Raw genomic sequence first — 15,942 nt, 5'->3', positions numbered from 1 at the left:
CTCAGTAGTTGTGGCGCACGGGCTTAGTTGTTCCGCGGCATGTGGGATCTTCCCAGACCAGGGCTCAAACCCATGTCCCCTGCTTTGGCAGGCGGATTCTTAACCACTGCACCACCAGGGAAGTCCCCATTAATTGTATTGTTGTTCCCTCATACTTGATGAGTTATTTTTCTCTTACTGCTTTCAAGATTTTCTGTGTAGCTTTCAGCAGTTTGATTATGATGTGTCTGAGTGAGTCTCTCTGTGTTTATCCTACTTGGAATTCAGAGCTTCTTAGGGCCCTAGATAATTGTTTTTTATCAAGTTTGGGGCACTATCTTGCTTCTCCAACCTAAACCTTTATCACTTCAAACTGAAGACAAATATCTTCTGTAATTACTAATCATGGATTAGAGGAGTTATATAATCGTAAGCTGCTTCAAGTAGTTTCTAACCAATCCCTTTAACAGTTGTCCTAGAGCTACTCTAGTGCCATTCGTCCTTGCTTTTTAGGTTCATATAGCCCCTAGGCTATTTCTGCCTTTAATAGCTATTCTCCCCAGTGTGGTTTTCTTCCAGTAGTATGATCTCACAGCTTGTAGGCTTTCAGAAAGCACTGAATGATTTGGGATGTGTGATGGCTCATCTTATTTTCCAGCACTATTTAGGAATTTTTCATAAAAATATATTTTCTATCATTTCTAGAGATTTGGAATAAGAAGAGAAGACAGGTTTAAATGCTCAGTCCACCATCCTAATCTTGGTTTCAATGCAACATAATCAGAGGAGTTACAGAATCCACTCTGGCTTTTTAAAATATAGATTTCATAAATATCTTTGATGAAACTTTGGAAAGTTTTGGTCCTCCTGGATAATTGGTTTAGTGCCCTATGGTTTCTTTTCTGTTTTTTCCTAATTCAGTTTTCCTTTATGTAAGAAATAACAGACCTCTTCAGTGTTTAAAAGGGTATCAGTAATGTGAGTTTCCCTCAATAAAAAAGAATCTCAGTGTTTTTTACCTCATACCCTGGTGTTACTGACAGTGTTCCTGCCCTTAAAATTATGAATCAGTTCTTTCTTACATGGAGTTTATTATCCTTTCATATCTCACCATGTGTGTTTTACAGTATCGACAAGTAACTAAACTCAAATACACTCTGTTCAGATTTGATCCTGAATCCATAAAAACCTAACATCTTTCCCTCTCCATCAGAAGTGCTTCATGTTGCTGTATAATTTTGGACTGTTACTACAGTGGTTTTTCTTTTTTTTAATATTTTTTAATTGACATATAGTTGATTTACAGTGTTATGTTTATTTTTGCTGTACAGCGAAGTGACTCAGTTATACACACATATACATTCTTTTTTATATTCTTTTCCATTATGGTTTATCCCACGGGATTGGATATAGTTCCCTGTGCTATACAGTAGGACCTTGTTGTTTATCCATCCTAAATGTAATAGTTTGCAACTACTAACGCCAAACTCCCAATCCATCCCTTCCCCTCCCCCTAATTAAACATTTTAAAGGATTTTTTACTTAATAAATTGCTATAAAGCAATATGATTTGTTGTCTGCATTTTGTTTGTAATCATACAGGACTTGCAGAGTGTAAATGATTATGTCTTTCAAAAAAGTCAGGTCACTTAGAATTTTTTATGTTTATCAATTTGTAATACATAATTTAAAAAGTCAAATAGTTCCATAAGTCTTATTAATAAAATAATGATATCTGCCCCACTCCCTAAAGTCAACAGCTAAAACCTCATAGCTGTTTCTTCTAATATTTAAAGTCTTTAATGTTTAGTGTCTTCCCTATTTCTAAGTAGCATGCTTATACTGCCTGTAACTTCCTTTCATGGAAGAAGAGTATTCAGCATCTCAAGCCAGCCCAGTCACATGCATGTAGTTCTCCTCTCCAGTGTTGGCTTAATCAATATTCAGTGTTTATATTTTTATAAATACAAAAATATTGTTCACAAGTCATATTGGTTATGTATTACTGTGTAACAAATTACTCCAAAACTTAGTGGCTTGAAACAACTTTTTATTATCTCATAGTTTCTCTGAGTCAAGAATCTGTGTATGGTTCAGTTGGGTCCAGTAGCTGAGGGTCTCTCACAAGGACACAGTCAAGGTGTTGGCCAGGGCTGCAATCATCAAGGCCTGACTGAGGAAGGATCTGCTTACAAGCTCATTCACATGGTTACTGCTTGTCATGCAGTCCTCTTCATACTCACAGCATAGCAGCTCACTTCGTTGGAAGGATTAAGCAAGAACCAGAGAGAGAAAGGAAAAGAAGGAAAGAGAAAGAGAGAGAATATTGCCATATTCTAGTCACTAGAAATGAGTCTCTAGATCCAGTGATCTCACATTCAAGAGGAAGGGATTATAGAAGGGTATGAATGCCAGAGACAGGAATCATTGCTGCCTATCTATCTTAGAAGGGTGCTACAACACAGATGAACCAGTTAATATGCTGTAATAACATTTCTTTTTTTATACAACTCTTTGCTTACTCTGGAATTAATTACTATGTATTTGTCACCTTTTGTGTATATATACTTTTCATAATCCATAATCCAATTTCAGTGTTCCTGTGATTTTGGTTAAGAACATCAAGTAATCTTTGGGTTTCATTTCATTCCCCTGGAGACAGTCCTCCTGCTCTAGTTTGGGTTGTTTTCTAGGTCTTCTGAGAGCTGTTGCCCTAGGGCTTCCTTTTAGACCATCATACTGGAAATTTTCTTTGGCTTTCTCCTTCTGAAGAATTTCCTATATCTTAAATCTTATGTATTTTCCACTTTTCCTTCTTTACTTTCGCCTTTTGAAACTACACTTTTTCCCATAGCTTCCTGAGAAGGATTGCATGGCCAAGTATAGAAGCCTAGGTTGGAAATCGTTTTTCCTCAGAATGTTTAAGATATTATTCCATTGTCTCTTAGCCTCCAATACTGACAAGTCTGCTATTGTTATTATATATATGGTCCTTTGTGTTTTTGTCTCTGAGTGCTCCTAAAATATCTCTTCTTAACCCAGTATTCTAAAATAACTTCATTTTGTGTGTGAATTCATCTTTTTAAATTCAATGTGCTGGACAATCTGTGAGCCCTTAAACTTGAGTTCTTCAGTTCTGGTAAATTTTTTTCTATTATTTCTTTGATAATTTTCTTCTCTCAAAATATCTCTTCTGTCTTCCTGGAACTCATTTTAGTTATATGATGGATCTTCTAGATTAATTCTCTAATTTTTTTGTATCTCTACTATTAATTTATTTGGCATTTAGTTCTACTTTATAGATTTCCTTGAGTTTTATTTTCCAACTTTCCTGCTTAAATTTGTCATACTTGGTTTATTTCCAAGAGTTATTTCATATTTTTTCATTGCCCCCTTTTTAGTAGTATCCTATTCTTGTTTCAGAGATGTAAAATCTAATCTTACCTCTCTAAGACTATTGATTATAGTTGGGTATATTTTATATTTTAGGGAAGGATAGGATTTTTGTTTTGCTTATTTTTGTATTGTTGCCATTATTTTGTTTTAGTTCTCTTTCCTATTTCTCTCTTGTAATTTTGTTCTCTGTTGTAGTATATCTCAAATGTCCAGTGGTCTTTAGTTTTCCATGCTGAAAAGTTATGTGGAAGTACTTGCGGCAGGGCTTATAAACAGATAGACTTTACTGTAATGAGAACGCAGTCTGCCTTTTCACTACAAGAACCCCCAAATGCCAGTCAGTCAGTCAGTAAGTGTGTGTGTGTCTGTGTGTGTATCTCTTTTCTCTTGGATTGGTAAGTATTTCTACAGAGGAATCTTGCAGTCTTCTATCAGCTTTCTAGGAACCATGTTGAAGAAGGAGACTGAAAGGTCTTAACATTTGTACAGACTTTTACTTAGTCCCTTTTCATATGTCTCCTCACTCTTAACTGTGACTAATGTCCCTGGTCCCAGATTCTCTGCGGTTGAGCCTCACCCAAGATTAACTTCCTCTTTTGGGATGGGGAAGATGCAGAAGCCTAACTGTTGGTATTAGAGAAGATCCACAAGTCTTAAAATTTTAAACGAGGCCTTTTTTTGTGTGGTACCACCGTATTCCCATCTTCAGAGACCATCAATACCTTCAATTCTCAAGCCTTTCCAGGTCCCCCACACCAGTGGGCTTGCTGTTTATTGGTAGCCCTTCTACCCATTTCAGGCTTAGGCTTTAGCTTTCTCTGACCTGCTAAATCCCCTTGTGTATGTCCTTCCCACTTCTAAAATTTTATTGACATTTCTCATCATCTTTTGTCATCTCCTTTACCATTTTATTTATCTTTGGGGTTTGAATTTTATTCCTTTGTTCTCATTTTAATAATGCTTTAAGAAACAGCAGAGATAAAGTATGTGTTCAGTCCATTGCATTTAAATAAAAGTCTCTAAATATGTTTGAATTCCTTATCTGGAATTACCTTCATAGCCTGTTTTACCAGTGACATAGAAATACTAGTTTTCTTTTTTTACCCCTTCATTTTTTGCTACTGGTAACTTGAAATGATAGCCCTGATCCCTCAAGATGCTGATGCTAACCAGGCACTGAGAAATCTTAGGTGAGGGGCTTGAAAAAAGATATAGGTTTATATGATGGGAGCATTTTGCAAAATGCATCAGGAAACAAACTGACTAATACAAATTTATGTCTGTGCTGTCGGCGGTAAGTTGGTGTGACTGACAGAACCGTAACTGTAAATCGCCCTAATTTCAGTAACCCTGCCTGTAGTATTTGTAGTTTAGTTATTTAATGGTTTCAGGGAGAACTTCTTGAATATATTAATATAATAACTGAGGAACATCATTCTCAACAAAGCTAAGGTCAATGATAACCACACCTTCTTTTAAGGCTGAAAGGTAGACCTAGGAATGAACAATGAAGGAAGCCTTTAAGTAAATATAAGATTTTACAACTGTGCATTTTGCCATTTAATTGCATTGAATGACAGAGTGATATCAGATAGCAAGAGGTTATAGACCCATGTCCCTACCACCATAATCCTGGGTTCTGGATATATCTAGGACCCACTGATCAGATGAGGCCATTCCAAGAAAGTGAATGATCAACCCAGGAATGGCCTGCGGGAACTCAGAGAGAGTCTGATTTAAAATGACTATTCTGGGTCTGAAGTGAACTGAAAAAGTCCATGGTAGAATATCACCCTTTTTTGGAAACTAAGAATAGCTCTCGTACCTCCCCAGTCACCTTGTGATTACATCAGGCCCCTCATTGCTCTTTAAACTGAATTAGTTTCTTCTAGCCTAGATTTTTGGGGCTGAATATGCATCGAGCCTAGGGAATAGAGTAATTCATTTTCTTCCCAGTTACGGAAGAGTTAACTTATAAGAAATGTCTTTATTTTGATGGGATGTTAGTTACCAGGGTATATACATTTGTTAAAGCTCATCAACCTTTTCACATAAAATGTATACATTTTACTGCGTGTAAATTATATCCCAATCAGTTGATTTTAAAATATGGATATCTTGTGGAATTTACAAGACTTGCTCCTACTTAAATTATTTCAGGTAGTATATACTGACTAAAAGCTATGCCTCTAATAAGTCGTTTGATGTGGATTTCTACATCTTTCTTAAGCTTTAATCCTCTGATCTATACAGCTGAGATCTTAACAGTACCTACTTCAGAGAGTTGTAAGGATTAAATTTTTTTAATGCATATAAAATACTTAGCACAATACCTGGCACATAGTAGATCCTCAGTATATTGTAGCTGCAAATTATTGTTAATATAATACTTACTACTGTTTACATTGTCAATTCCCCCTTGACTTCTCTTTTTATTATCTTTTCACAGAAAACCCATATAGACAGCTACCCTGTAACTGTCATGGAAGCATGCCTGGAAAGACAGCAATAGAACTTGGACCTCTATGGTATGTGCCTAAGCATAATATATTCAAAACTGATATATGTATTGATTGTTTACTTTTGATTATGTGTGGTAAAAGACAAGCAAATTAAGGTTCAATTTTTTTTTAAGTATAGGAAAATAATTATGATTCTTTTCCCCCTATGAACCTGAGGTGTTTTGTTTTCACATTTTTCTATATCATTATTCTTCCAAGTTCGTGACAGGGCTAAGATGCAGTAGGATCAAAGAGAAGCCTAGCTGATCTGCAAATAATTTATTTCTGCATAGTAAGAATGAGGCTTTTTTCAGGTAATAACTATAGAACTAGGGTGTGATTGTAAAGTGTCACTTTTATAGACCAGTCAAGTAATATATTAATAAAAGATCTTTGAGGAATTTAAGTAAGAAGGGCATGTGAAAGTAAACGTCTGCTTTTGTGTTAGGTAAAGCTGTTTAGACAGGACACAGCTGCAGATATTCAATGTATGTGTGCTTTTGCATCCTTAGTAACTAGTTATTGTGTTTTTAATGCCTTAAAGTTGAATTGCTTTTACTCAGACACCTTCCCATAAGCGTCTGTTACTAGATATTCTTGTAGAAATTTGAGATTCCTGACAGCATTGTGACAAGAATCACTGCAAACTTCAACCTCATTACTTTACCAGGCCAAGGTTTGGCCATCTACTAAGCCTAAAAATTAACCTAATAGTAAACATATTTGTGCTGATACCCATTATTTTATCTTCATTTCATGTAAATACTTGTAGATTAAGAATGACCTGGCCAGCCTTACCTTCTAGTACTCTCTTACTTATATCACACATTGATCCTACTCACTGATCTTGGAACTAGGGAAATTAAGAACAACAGGTTGCTGGATCCAGAAAGATCTAGCCCAACTCCTCCCTCATTTTACAGATGAGAAAATTATGGCACAGTGTATTTAAGTGCTGGCTAAAACTGACCCCCTAAAATTTAGTTAGTAGCACAGGCAGAGCCAGAACTCAGGTTTTCTGACCTCCAAAACTGAGGTCTAAACTGTGACTTAAGATTTTCTCACTTAAAGCCATTGTTCATGTCTTTACACTCATCCAGGCTCTTACCCCTTCCCCACCTCCAGTTTAAATTATACATCCTCTTTGAAGTTTCTCCTTAAGTGTTTAAACCCAAAATAATCTTTAAATTGTCTTTTAGTAAATCTTATATTGATCACTCATTTGACACTTAAAATCACGTATCCTTTCATAATTTGCTAACCTTAATAGCTTCTCTTCCTTGAGGATATACTTTGTACTAGGGATCGTAAGTGTACTACTATCTCACTTAACTCCCATAACAAGTCTGTCAGAGGTTTTATTTTCCATATTATGATGAGGAATGTGAGACTCAAAAGCAGTAGTTATTCAAGATTTCATAGCTAGTGAGTGGTGGAGCGAGGACAGGAATTCAAGTTTATCTGACTTGGAACTGATATTCTGTCCATTATACCTGTGACTCTCAAATTAAATGGGAAGCATATCAGACTCAGCCCTGAGCCATTTCTTAACTACATCACCACCTGCATATGTAATTCTCATGTATCTCACCCTGTCCCACCATGTATACACTGGAATTAAGGTTTACTATTACTGGAATATGCATTGTGAAAACCTCTGCCTTACACTATGTCCCTGTCTAGATTCTGTCTAGATTTATAAGCTTTCATAAGGTAAACACTGAATTTTATACTTTGGTATATCTTACACCTCTGTGTACCACAGGACTTAAACACCTTATGAGGGCTCAATAAATTCTTGTTGACATAATGTGAATAAAATATCCTTGACTAATCCCACTAGCTTAGAGAACTGACATGATAAAAGGTGTGGGCAAATTATCTTACTTGTTGTTAAATTATGAAGACATTTTTTTTAAAGAAAACATTTCTCAAACCCAATTCTATGTTCTTTTTTCAGGTCAAGTTCCCTTTTCAATACTGGATTCCTCAAAAGAATGCTATTTGAATCTCTTCACCATGGTTTAGATGACATTCAGACCCTAATAAAGACATTAATCTTTGAGTCAGAGTGTACTCCTCAAAGTCAGTTTTCAGTTCATGCACCTTCAAATCTCAACAAGCAAGGTGACTAATTGAACACTAATTTACTAGCTTACAAATTGGTTATCAGAAATATCCCATCTTTTTATCTTTATTTGATGTTATAATCAAAAGCAGTATAATTATAAGTTGTGTGCTTTAAGTAAATCCTAATGAGTTTCATCATAATCCGGTTAACTTTTTTTTTTAATTGCATAGTTTTCTTCAGGTTTATATTAGGGGCATGAAATAAATAATGATTTTGTTAAGACAGATGTATTTTTTAAATTTTAGTAGATGAAAAGAACTAAAAGTCTGTTGTGATTTTATTACCCTACATCCGCTTTCTAGAGAGAATTCTGAGATCACTCAGAATAGTGTGGCCAAAAATTTTGTAATATCCATTAAGACATGGACACTAGCTTTACATTTATCACTCAGTAAAGCTAAGTTTTTTCTCCTTTGTTTTATCTGGCTATTGATATAAGGGTGGGCTTGTTAGACATCCTAGCATTGTCATGAGTCATTACAAGAAGCAGCTCTTATTAAAGGATTAAAAAATGAATTCTTGTAGCCTGTTTTGGTCACAGAATCTCATATTCATAAAAGCAGTGTGCACAGAATTAAGTAAGCTTTTATTTAAACTTCGAATTGTTGCTTACTGTTATTCTGTAAAATATTTTATCATTTCCATTTGTTTTTATTTAAGAAGAATATGGTGTATTTATTAAAACTACAGATGATACCACAACAGATAATTACATTGCACAAGGTATGTATGTATATGTGTGCGTATATATGTATGTATGTGTCTGTGCAAAAGGGCACATAGCAGAAGGATAATTGGAAAGGAAGAGATTGCTTTGGTAGCGTACTTCAAAATGCATTTTCATATTACACCAACAACAAAATTATAATCAACCTTGTTTATCTGGCATTTGCACAGTTCAAGGTTTCTATTAATGTGTACTTTGTTCACATCTCTAATATATGGTGATCCCCTTGCAAGAGCTATAAGATCTTAAAGAACCATATGAACCAAAATAAGATCAAATTATATTTGATAAAGGTTATAGAGTTAAGATTAAATTTTATTCTGATTCTTATAAACTTTCTCATCAACATATGATTTATAGGAATTCCATTGATTAACCAGAAGACCCTATACTCTGGCCATAAGAATTTATTACGTGGCCTTTCTTACAATTTGGGGTGTGTGCATACTTTAAAATTTACTTATATTAGACACTGCAAATTCATATCAAAAGGGTGTTAAGATTTATAATGTCAGTGCCTTAATGTCTAAAGTTTTAAAAAGACAATGTTAGATTCTAAATGTGTTTTGTATACAGGTAAAAAGAAAACACAGTGTTAAGACTGAAAGAACAGAGGACTATAATTACAAGCTATAATTTTGTATTAGTTGCTCAACATTTTAGTGTTGATCTTCAAAGACAAGAAAATTTCAACTCCTGCTAATAGCTTACAGTTTAGTAATTACTGCATACTCTTGCCAACAGTCATGTTCATTTGGCATCTTCAACTACTTAGCGAAGATTCAAATCACTTAAATGATTTATTCTCCTTAATTTCTCTGTTGGAGGAAGAAAAAGGCATTATGGTATACTCTGAAGCACATTAGATTTAAGAGCATCATTCTACTTCCTTGTGTCATTTGTTGTATAACCTCAGCCAGGTCCCCCACCTTCAAAAGAGTTGTCATAAAACCTTTTTAGAATAAGGTAAAACTTAAGTTTTAAAAATATTTTAAATCTCTGAGCCTTTCTCATGTATAAATTAAGGGAATTAGACTAATCTCTTTAGGTTCTTTTATAGCTCTGAAATTATATGATTATTCTAAACTAGTATATCAACATACAGAATCTTCCATGATAGAAAATATCAGGCAAAAAAAATCCATGTACTGCTGATGATAGTAATTATTAAGGTTTGATATCGGATTTTTAGTCTCAGATTTTCCTAAATCTTCTTAGATTTAATGTGAGAGTATAATCAAGTTTTAATTATTTGATTTAATGGGGGAGTCATGAGGCAACAGTTCAACAATAATTTATATTTATCTTTGCAGTTTATCATTTTCATGCATCAAATTTTGCTTCTGAATACTTTTGCTTAAGTGAATGTTAGTTTTCATAAAAATTTAAAATTTGGCCATAATAACATCCTTGTAGAAATAATTAATTGAGTTGAACATTCAGAAAAAATCTCTTAGTAACTTGGATATCTCAATTGTCTTCCTTTTGTGATTTTTGGAAGGATACATTGCTAGAAACTTAACTTGCTAGCTGCCTTTCACTTAAAATGTAAAGGCTAAGTACTGTGGTAAGAAGTAGGCAATGAGATCATACATTATACCTTTTTAAATTCCTGTATCCAAGCCCTTGAGACTGATTTTGTGTTGGTTTTGTTTTGTGTTCATTGAAGACCTACTGTATATCAAATACAGTTGACGCTTGGAACAACCCCAGGGTTAATCCATGTGTAACTTAGAGTCAGCCCTTCATCCACAGATTCAACCAACCATGGACAATGTAGTACTGTGGTTTTTACTATTAAAAAATATCCATGTTGAAGTGGACCCACACAATTCAAACCTGCATTGTTCAACTGTATTGGCATTCAGTAGAGAATACAAGTATAGAAATAAAGGACATTATTCCTAGGAACTTAGATTAGAATATAATTTGGGAAGAAAGGATTTATACACATAAAAGACCTAAATATGTGAAACAGGGAAAACAAAAAAATGACAGAACTTAAACTCTGAGTAGTGTAGTGTGGGATGGCTGGCCCAGAATTCATAAATGGCTTTCTACAGAAGGTGGAAATAGACTTGAGGCTTAAAATTGAAGAAGGTAGAAAAGAAGTTCTGATTCAGCAAACAGTTAAATATTAAAATTACATGGGTGAAGGATAGTGAAAGTATCAAGAATATATATTCTTCTTACAATAAAAGCTGTCTAGAATTAAGATTAGATAGGTTGAAATGGTGTGTGTCAGAGGATTTATACTCGAAGACAGTATGTAGTTATAAAAGTATTTGGCTGTAATTTTTAAGGGAATGCTAACTTTCTGTGTTTATATATGTATGTTTCAGGGAAGAGAAGAAGTAACGAAACCACCACAAATTTAGCCAAGAGGCAAAAGACTGATGTGAATACTGAACATCCTCCCTTTTATTACAACATCCATAGACACAGCATTAAAGGAATGAATATGCCAAAGTAAGACAGTCAGTGAATGACAGTGTATATATTTAACATTTTAATGACATTGTGATTTAAATAAAAGTACAAGAACCTCATTTTTTTCCTTTCCTTGTTCCAGGTTAAAAAAGTTTTTGTGCTGTCTTTCTCAAGCAGGCTTTCGAGTAAGCCGAACTCATTTTGACCCGATGGGTGTCCGTACAGATGCACCTCTAATACAGTTTAAATCTATCCTTTTAAAGTACAGCACCCCCACCTACACTGGAGGACAGTCAGAGGGCCACGTCCAACCAGCGTCCGAAGATACAGTAGCTGACACGGTTGAAATGTCAGTGAATGACAAAGCAGAAGCAAGTGGCTGCAGAAGATGGTAAATATAAAAGAAGTTTGTTCCCAGATGTCTGTGTTGATGGCCTAATAGTTCTCTATATCAACTGTAGTGCTTTTTCTATTCTTTCAATTCAGTTGTGTAAAAATAAAAAAAAAACAGTGCTGTTTTCATTCAGAAAATTAGCAGTTTCTAACTTAGCTGGTTTGGGAGCTATGCTTTCCAAGTTTTTCTTATTTTAAAGAAAACTTAAAATTTTAATGAAAACATTTCACGTGAAGGCCAAGTTTGTGACTGAGATCACCCTACTGTTTAATACTCAGAAATTTTTCACATGCAAAGTGTTTGGAATTTTATTTATGTTATGGAAGCCATCCTTTACTATACTTAATCACATCTCTACTTAAACTGATTCATGATATTTATGTTTTTCTGTTTGTAGTGTATAAGATGAAGCCAGAGCCTTTTATTAAAATGACCCTAAATAGAATAGGAGGAACAATGTCCTTTCAGGTCACTAATATATTTTTTCACAAATACAAGCTAAAATATATTCCCAATTTCAAGAAATCATATCTCTACCCACACTGATCTTTCATTACTAGCTTTTGAGAAATTAAATAATTGCCTGAGATAGAAATACATTTTCTTATAAGTTTAAGGTCTACATGACTAAACTTCAGAGTAAGATTTTGTTAAAGTAAATTGAGACCACTGTTCTTATATAGTGATTGTTCACAGGCACTAAATTCTGAAGAGAGATTTTGTTATGAATTAAATAAACTGGGTGATCTCAAGTGCCTCAGTTAATGCACGTACAATATTCATTTGCTTGGTTGTCTACCTCTCAGGAGTAAAACTTGTCACCTTATGACTTTCTGAAGTGAGGATTTTCTTGTTTTTTGGGGGGTGGTTTGGCTTTTTTGTTGTTTTGCTTGTTTTTTGGTGTGTGTATGTGCTAATTTTTTGTACAAGTAGCTCAGGCTAACATGACTATGAAAATTAGTTGGAAAAAAATCTCATTTCCATTAATAAATATTGTTCTTGCTTCATTTGAATGTAAGACTTTGGATAAAAAGATATACCAAAAATTTAGATTTTTGTCTCAAGGATTTAATACATATTTACCTTGTTAGAGGAAGTAACTTTTTACAAGCAGTAAGCTTGACAATTAAGGGAGAGTAACAACTGAAAGGTTTAAATACACCATGTAAGCACTCCCATGACATATATAGAAATTCAGATAGTCTAGGTTGCATCAACATAGAATATTAACTTAGAGGAAATAAAAGAAAATCTCTTTGTGTTATTACAGCATAGTCCTAGAAGGTTGCTTTTTCTTGTCTCCAATTAATAGAATTTTAGTAAAATAAAGGAACAGGTGAAGTGCAAATTAGTCTCTATAATGACCATTAAAAAAACCTTTATTATTCCTGCCAGTTAAAATTATAACTCACAAAAGAACACAAAAAGAAATAAAAAGTTATTACTATTCTTTGTATACTTAAGAAAAATTACTATAAATCCGTAAGACAAACCAGCACATGGACCATCTGATTATTTACAATATATGTGTATGGGGAGAGGAATCGAGGTGAAGGAGGAGGAGGATGTGGAACTCACCTCCCCCTACAAACACTTCAAAAATACATCTACACGTGGAACAATTCTCACTGAAAACTGGAAACTGTCATAAAGACTCCTGTACAACCAAGGCTGTAAGAAAGATTCACACAGAAACAGGTAAGAAGGGAAAACAAGCAATCAGGTTGGGACCTGTGACCCTGGGAGGGAACTCAGAGGAAAAGGGAGATTACATGGGCAAAGGCCCTCCCCGCAGGGTGAGTGGTTCAAGCCACATATTGGATGCCTCAGCCCTGGGGTCCAACAAAGGGAAGATGAGCCCCCTTGGCTGGTTGGAGGGCCAGTGAGACTAACAGGTGGGCTGTGGGAAGGCTGCTGTCCACTCATGAGCACGTGGATACTCACCTGCTCGCAAAGCTGGGCGGAAAGGGAGACTGAATTTGAAACCTCTCGAGTGGCTGACTCCTTTCCTGTGAACGCCCTGGTATACCCCCCAACCTGAGCTGAGCAGATACTCCAGCACTGCTTGCCTCGCATCACATCTTCACATTGGAACAAGGGTTGCCACAACCAAGGAAAAAGCTCAGCTGGCCATAAGATGCCAAGGCAGCTCAAACCCTAAGGGCTGTCTTAACAGGGAGGGGGGCAGCCATTACTAGCAATTGCACAGGCAGTGTGGCAGAGGCACTCAGGATCTCTGACAGGCCAGACTGCCATAGCCAGCACCTCAACCCTTGACCCTCGCTGAATACCCATTTCTGCACCTCTTGCTCCAGCACTGCTCCCCTCTGGTGTGAGGGTGACAGTGCTGGGAGGGGCAAAAGCACACACTTAAAGGTAACCAAGCCAGCTTAGACCTGACCCTCAGGGCTTCTGCTCCAGCAACTTGGGACCTGACCCCACCCCTGATAGGCCACTGAGAACATGGGAAGCCCTGCCTCACACCTGACTCCAGCCCTAGCCCCTCCATCTCCAGCCCCACCTCCCACCAAGGTGATAACTGCCAGCACACACTGAAGAAAGATGTGACCTGTGTTTATGTCAGATACAGCTCTCCCACCAAAGAACATGCAGACTATATAGAGACACTCCCACATAAGGACCCCTTCAAGAATGCCATAGGTAACTGTCACACCTAATTTCATAGGGACAGAGAAAGATAAGCCAAATAAGGAGAGAGGAATCTGTCTCAATTGAAAGAGCAAGAGAAAATGGCTGGGGGCGGGGGGCGGACTAATGAAACAGAAATAAACAATTTACCAGATAAAGAATTCAAAGCATTAGTAATAAGCATGCTAACTGAATTAGGGAAAGGAACAGATGAATACAGTGAGAATTTTTAAAAGGAACTAGAAAATATAAAAAAGAACCAGTCAGAATTGAAGAACACAATAACTGAAATGAAAAACAAACTAAAAGGAATGAACAGCAGACTAGGTGATACAGAACACATAAGTGATCTGGGAAGATAGATTAATGAAAATTACCCAATGAGAAAAGCAAAAAGAAAAACTAAAAAAACAAAAAACAGTTTAAGGAATCTCTGGGGTAACATCATGTGTACCAACATTCACATTATAGGGGTCCCAGAAGGAGAAGAGAGACAGGGATCAAAAATGTACTAATGAAATTATGGCTGAAAACTTCCAAAGCCTGAAGGAAACAGATACCCAGATACAGGAAAACAAAGAGTTCCAAACAAGATGAATCCAAAGAGACCCACAACAAGATATATCAAAATTAAAAATGGCAAAAGTTAAAAGAATTCTAAAGGCAGCAAGAGAAAAACAGTCATACACCAGGGAACCCCCATGAAGCTATCGGCTGATTTTCCTTCAGAAACCACAGGCCAGAAGGGAGTGGCATGATATATTTAAAGCGATGAAAGGGAAAAACCCGCAACCTAGGATACTCTACCCAGCACGATTATCATTTAGAATTGAAGGCGAGATAAAGAATTTCTCAGACAAGCAAAAGCTGAAAGAATTCATCAATACTAAGTCAACCCTAAAATAAAATGTTAAAGGGTCTTCTCTAAGTGGAAAAGAAAAGGCTATAACAAGAAGGAATTACCTATAGGAAAGGAAAATCCCACTAGTAAAGGCGAATATGTAGTAAAAGCTGAGTATCAACCACTTAAATAAGCTAGTACAAAGACTAAAAAACAAAAAAATTATTAAAATCAAGTATAACTTGATACTTGATACTGGGATACTTGATATCCCAGTAAAGGGATAAACATGAAGATGTAAAATATAAGAAATACAAAGTGTAGGGGAAGGTAGTAAAAAAAAAAGATCTTTTCAGAATGTGTTTGAACTTAAAGGACTACTATTTAAAACAAATAGATATAGGTCAACATATTTGAACCCCATGGTAACCACAAATCAAAAACCTACAATAGATACACAAAAACAAGAGAGAAAGGAACACAAACATACCACTAAAGAAAATCATCAAACCACATGAGAAGAAACTAAAGAAAGAACAGGGAAGAAAATAACAAAAATAACCAGAAAACAAGTAATAAAATGGCAGTAAGTGTATACCTAACAATAATTACTTTAATGTCAATGGACTAAATGCTCCAATCAAAAGACACAGGGTGGCTGATATGCTGTCTACAAGAGACTCACTTCAGAGCTAAAGACCCACAAAGACTGAAAGTGAGGGGATGAAAAAATATTTCATGCAAATGGAAACGACAAGAAAGTGGTGGTAGCAATACTCATACCAGACAAAACAGAATTTAAAACAAAGGCTATAACAAAAAACAAAGAAGGGCATTATATAATGATAAAGGGACCAATACAAAAAGAGGATATTACACTGGTTAACATACGCT

General features: G+C 35.6%; 1 protein-coding gene across 4 annotated transcripts in view; it reads left to right on the top strand.

Moving 5' to 3' along the window:
• Positions 1-12,384, top strand: part of TRMT1L (tRNA methyltransferase 1L) — a 36,220-nt gene extending 23,836 nt beyond the window's left edge. For 3 of the 4 annotated variants that reach the window (XM_082655837.1, XM_082655840.1, XM_082655839.1), the window contains 5 exons: positions 5,825-5,903; positions 7,837-8,003; positions 8,668-8,730; positions 11,077-11,203; positions 11,307-12,384. In XM_082655837.1, the coding sequence (XP_082511963.1) occupies positions 5,825-5,903; positions 7,837-8,003; positions 8,668-8,730; positions 11,077-11,203; positions 11,307-11,559 (689 nt within the window). In that variant the 3' untranslated portion in view covers positions 11,560-12,384. The remainder of the gene's footprint in view (positions 1-5,824; positions 5,904-7,836; positions 8,004-8,667; positions 8,731-11,076; positions 11,204-11,306) is intronic. The other variant, XM_082655838.1, reaches the window with a different exon arrangement.
• Positions 12,385-15,942: the final 3,558 nt, after the last annotated feature.

The sequence above is a fragment of the Grampus griseus genome (genome assembly GCF_964374135.1).
Source record: "Grampus griseus genome assembly, chromosome: 1".
Lineage (NCBI taxonomy): Eukaryota > Metazoa > Chordata > Mammalia > Artiodactyla > Delphinidae > Grampus > Grampus griseus.
Note: the sequence above shows the minus strand (reverse complement) of the source record. Positions and strands in the feature narration are given on the sequence as shown.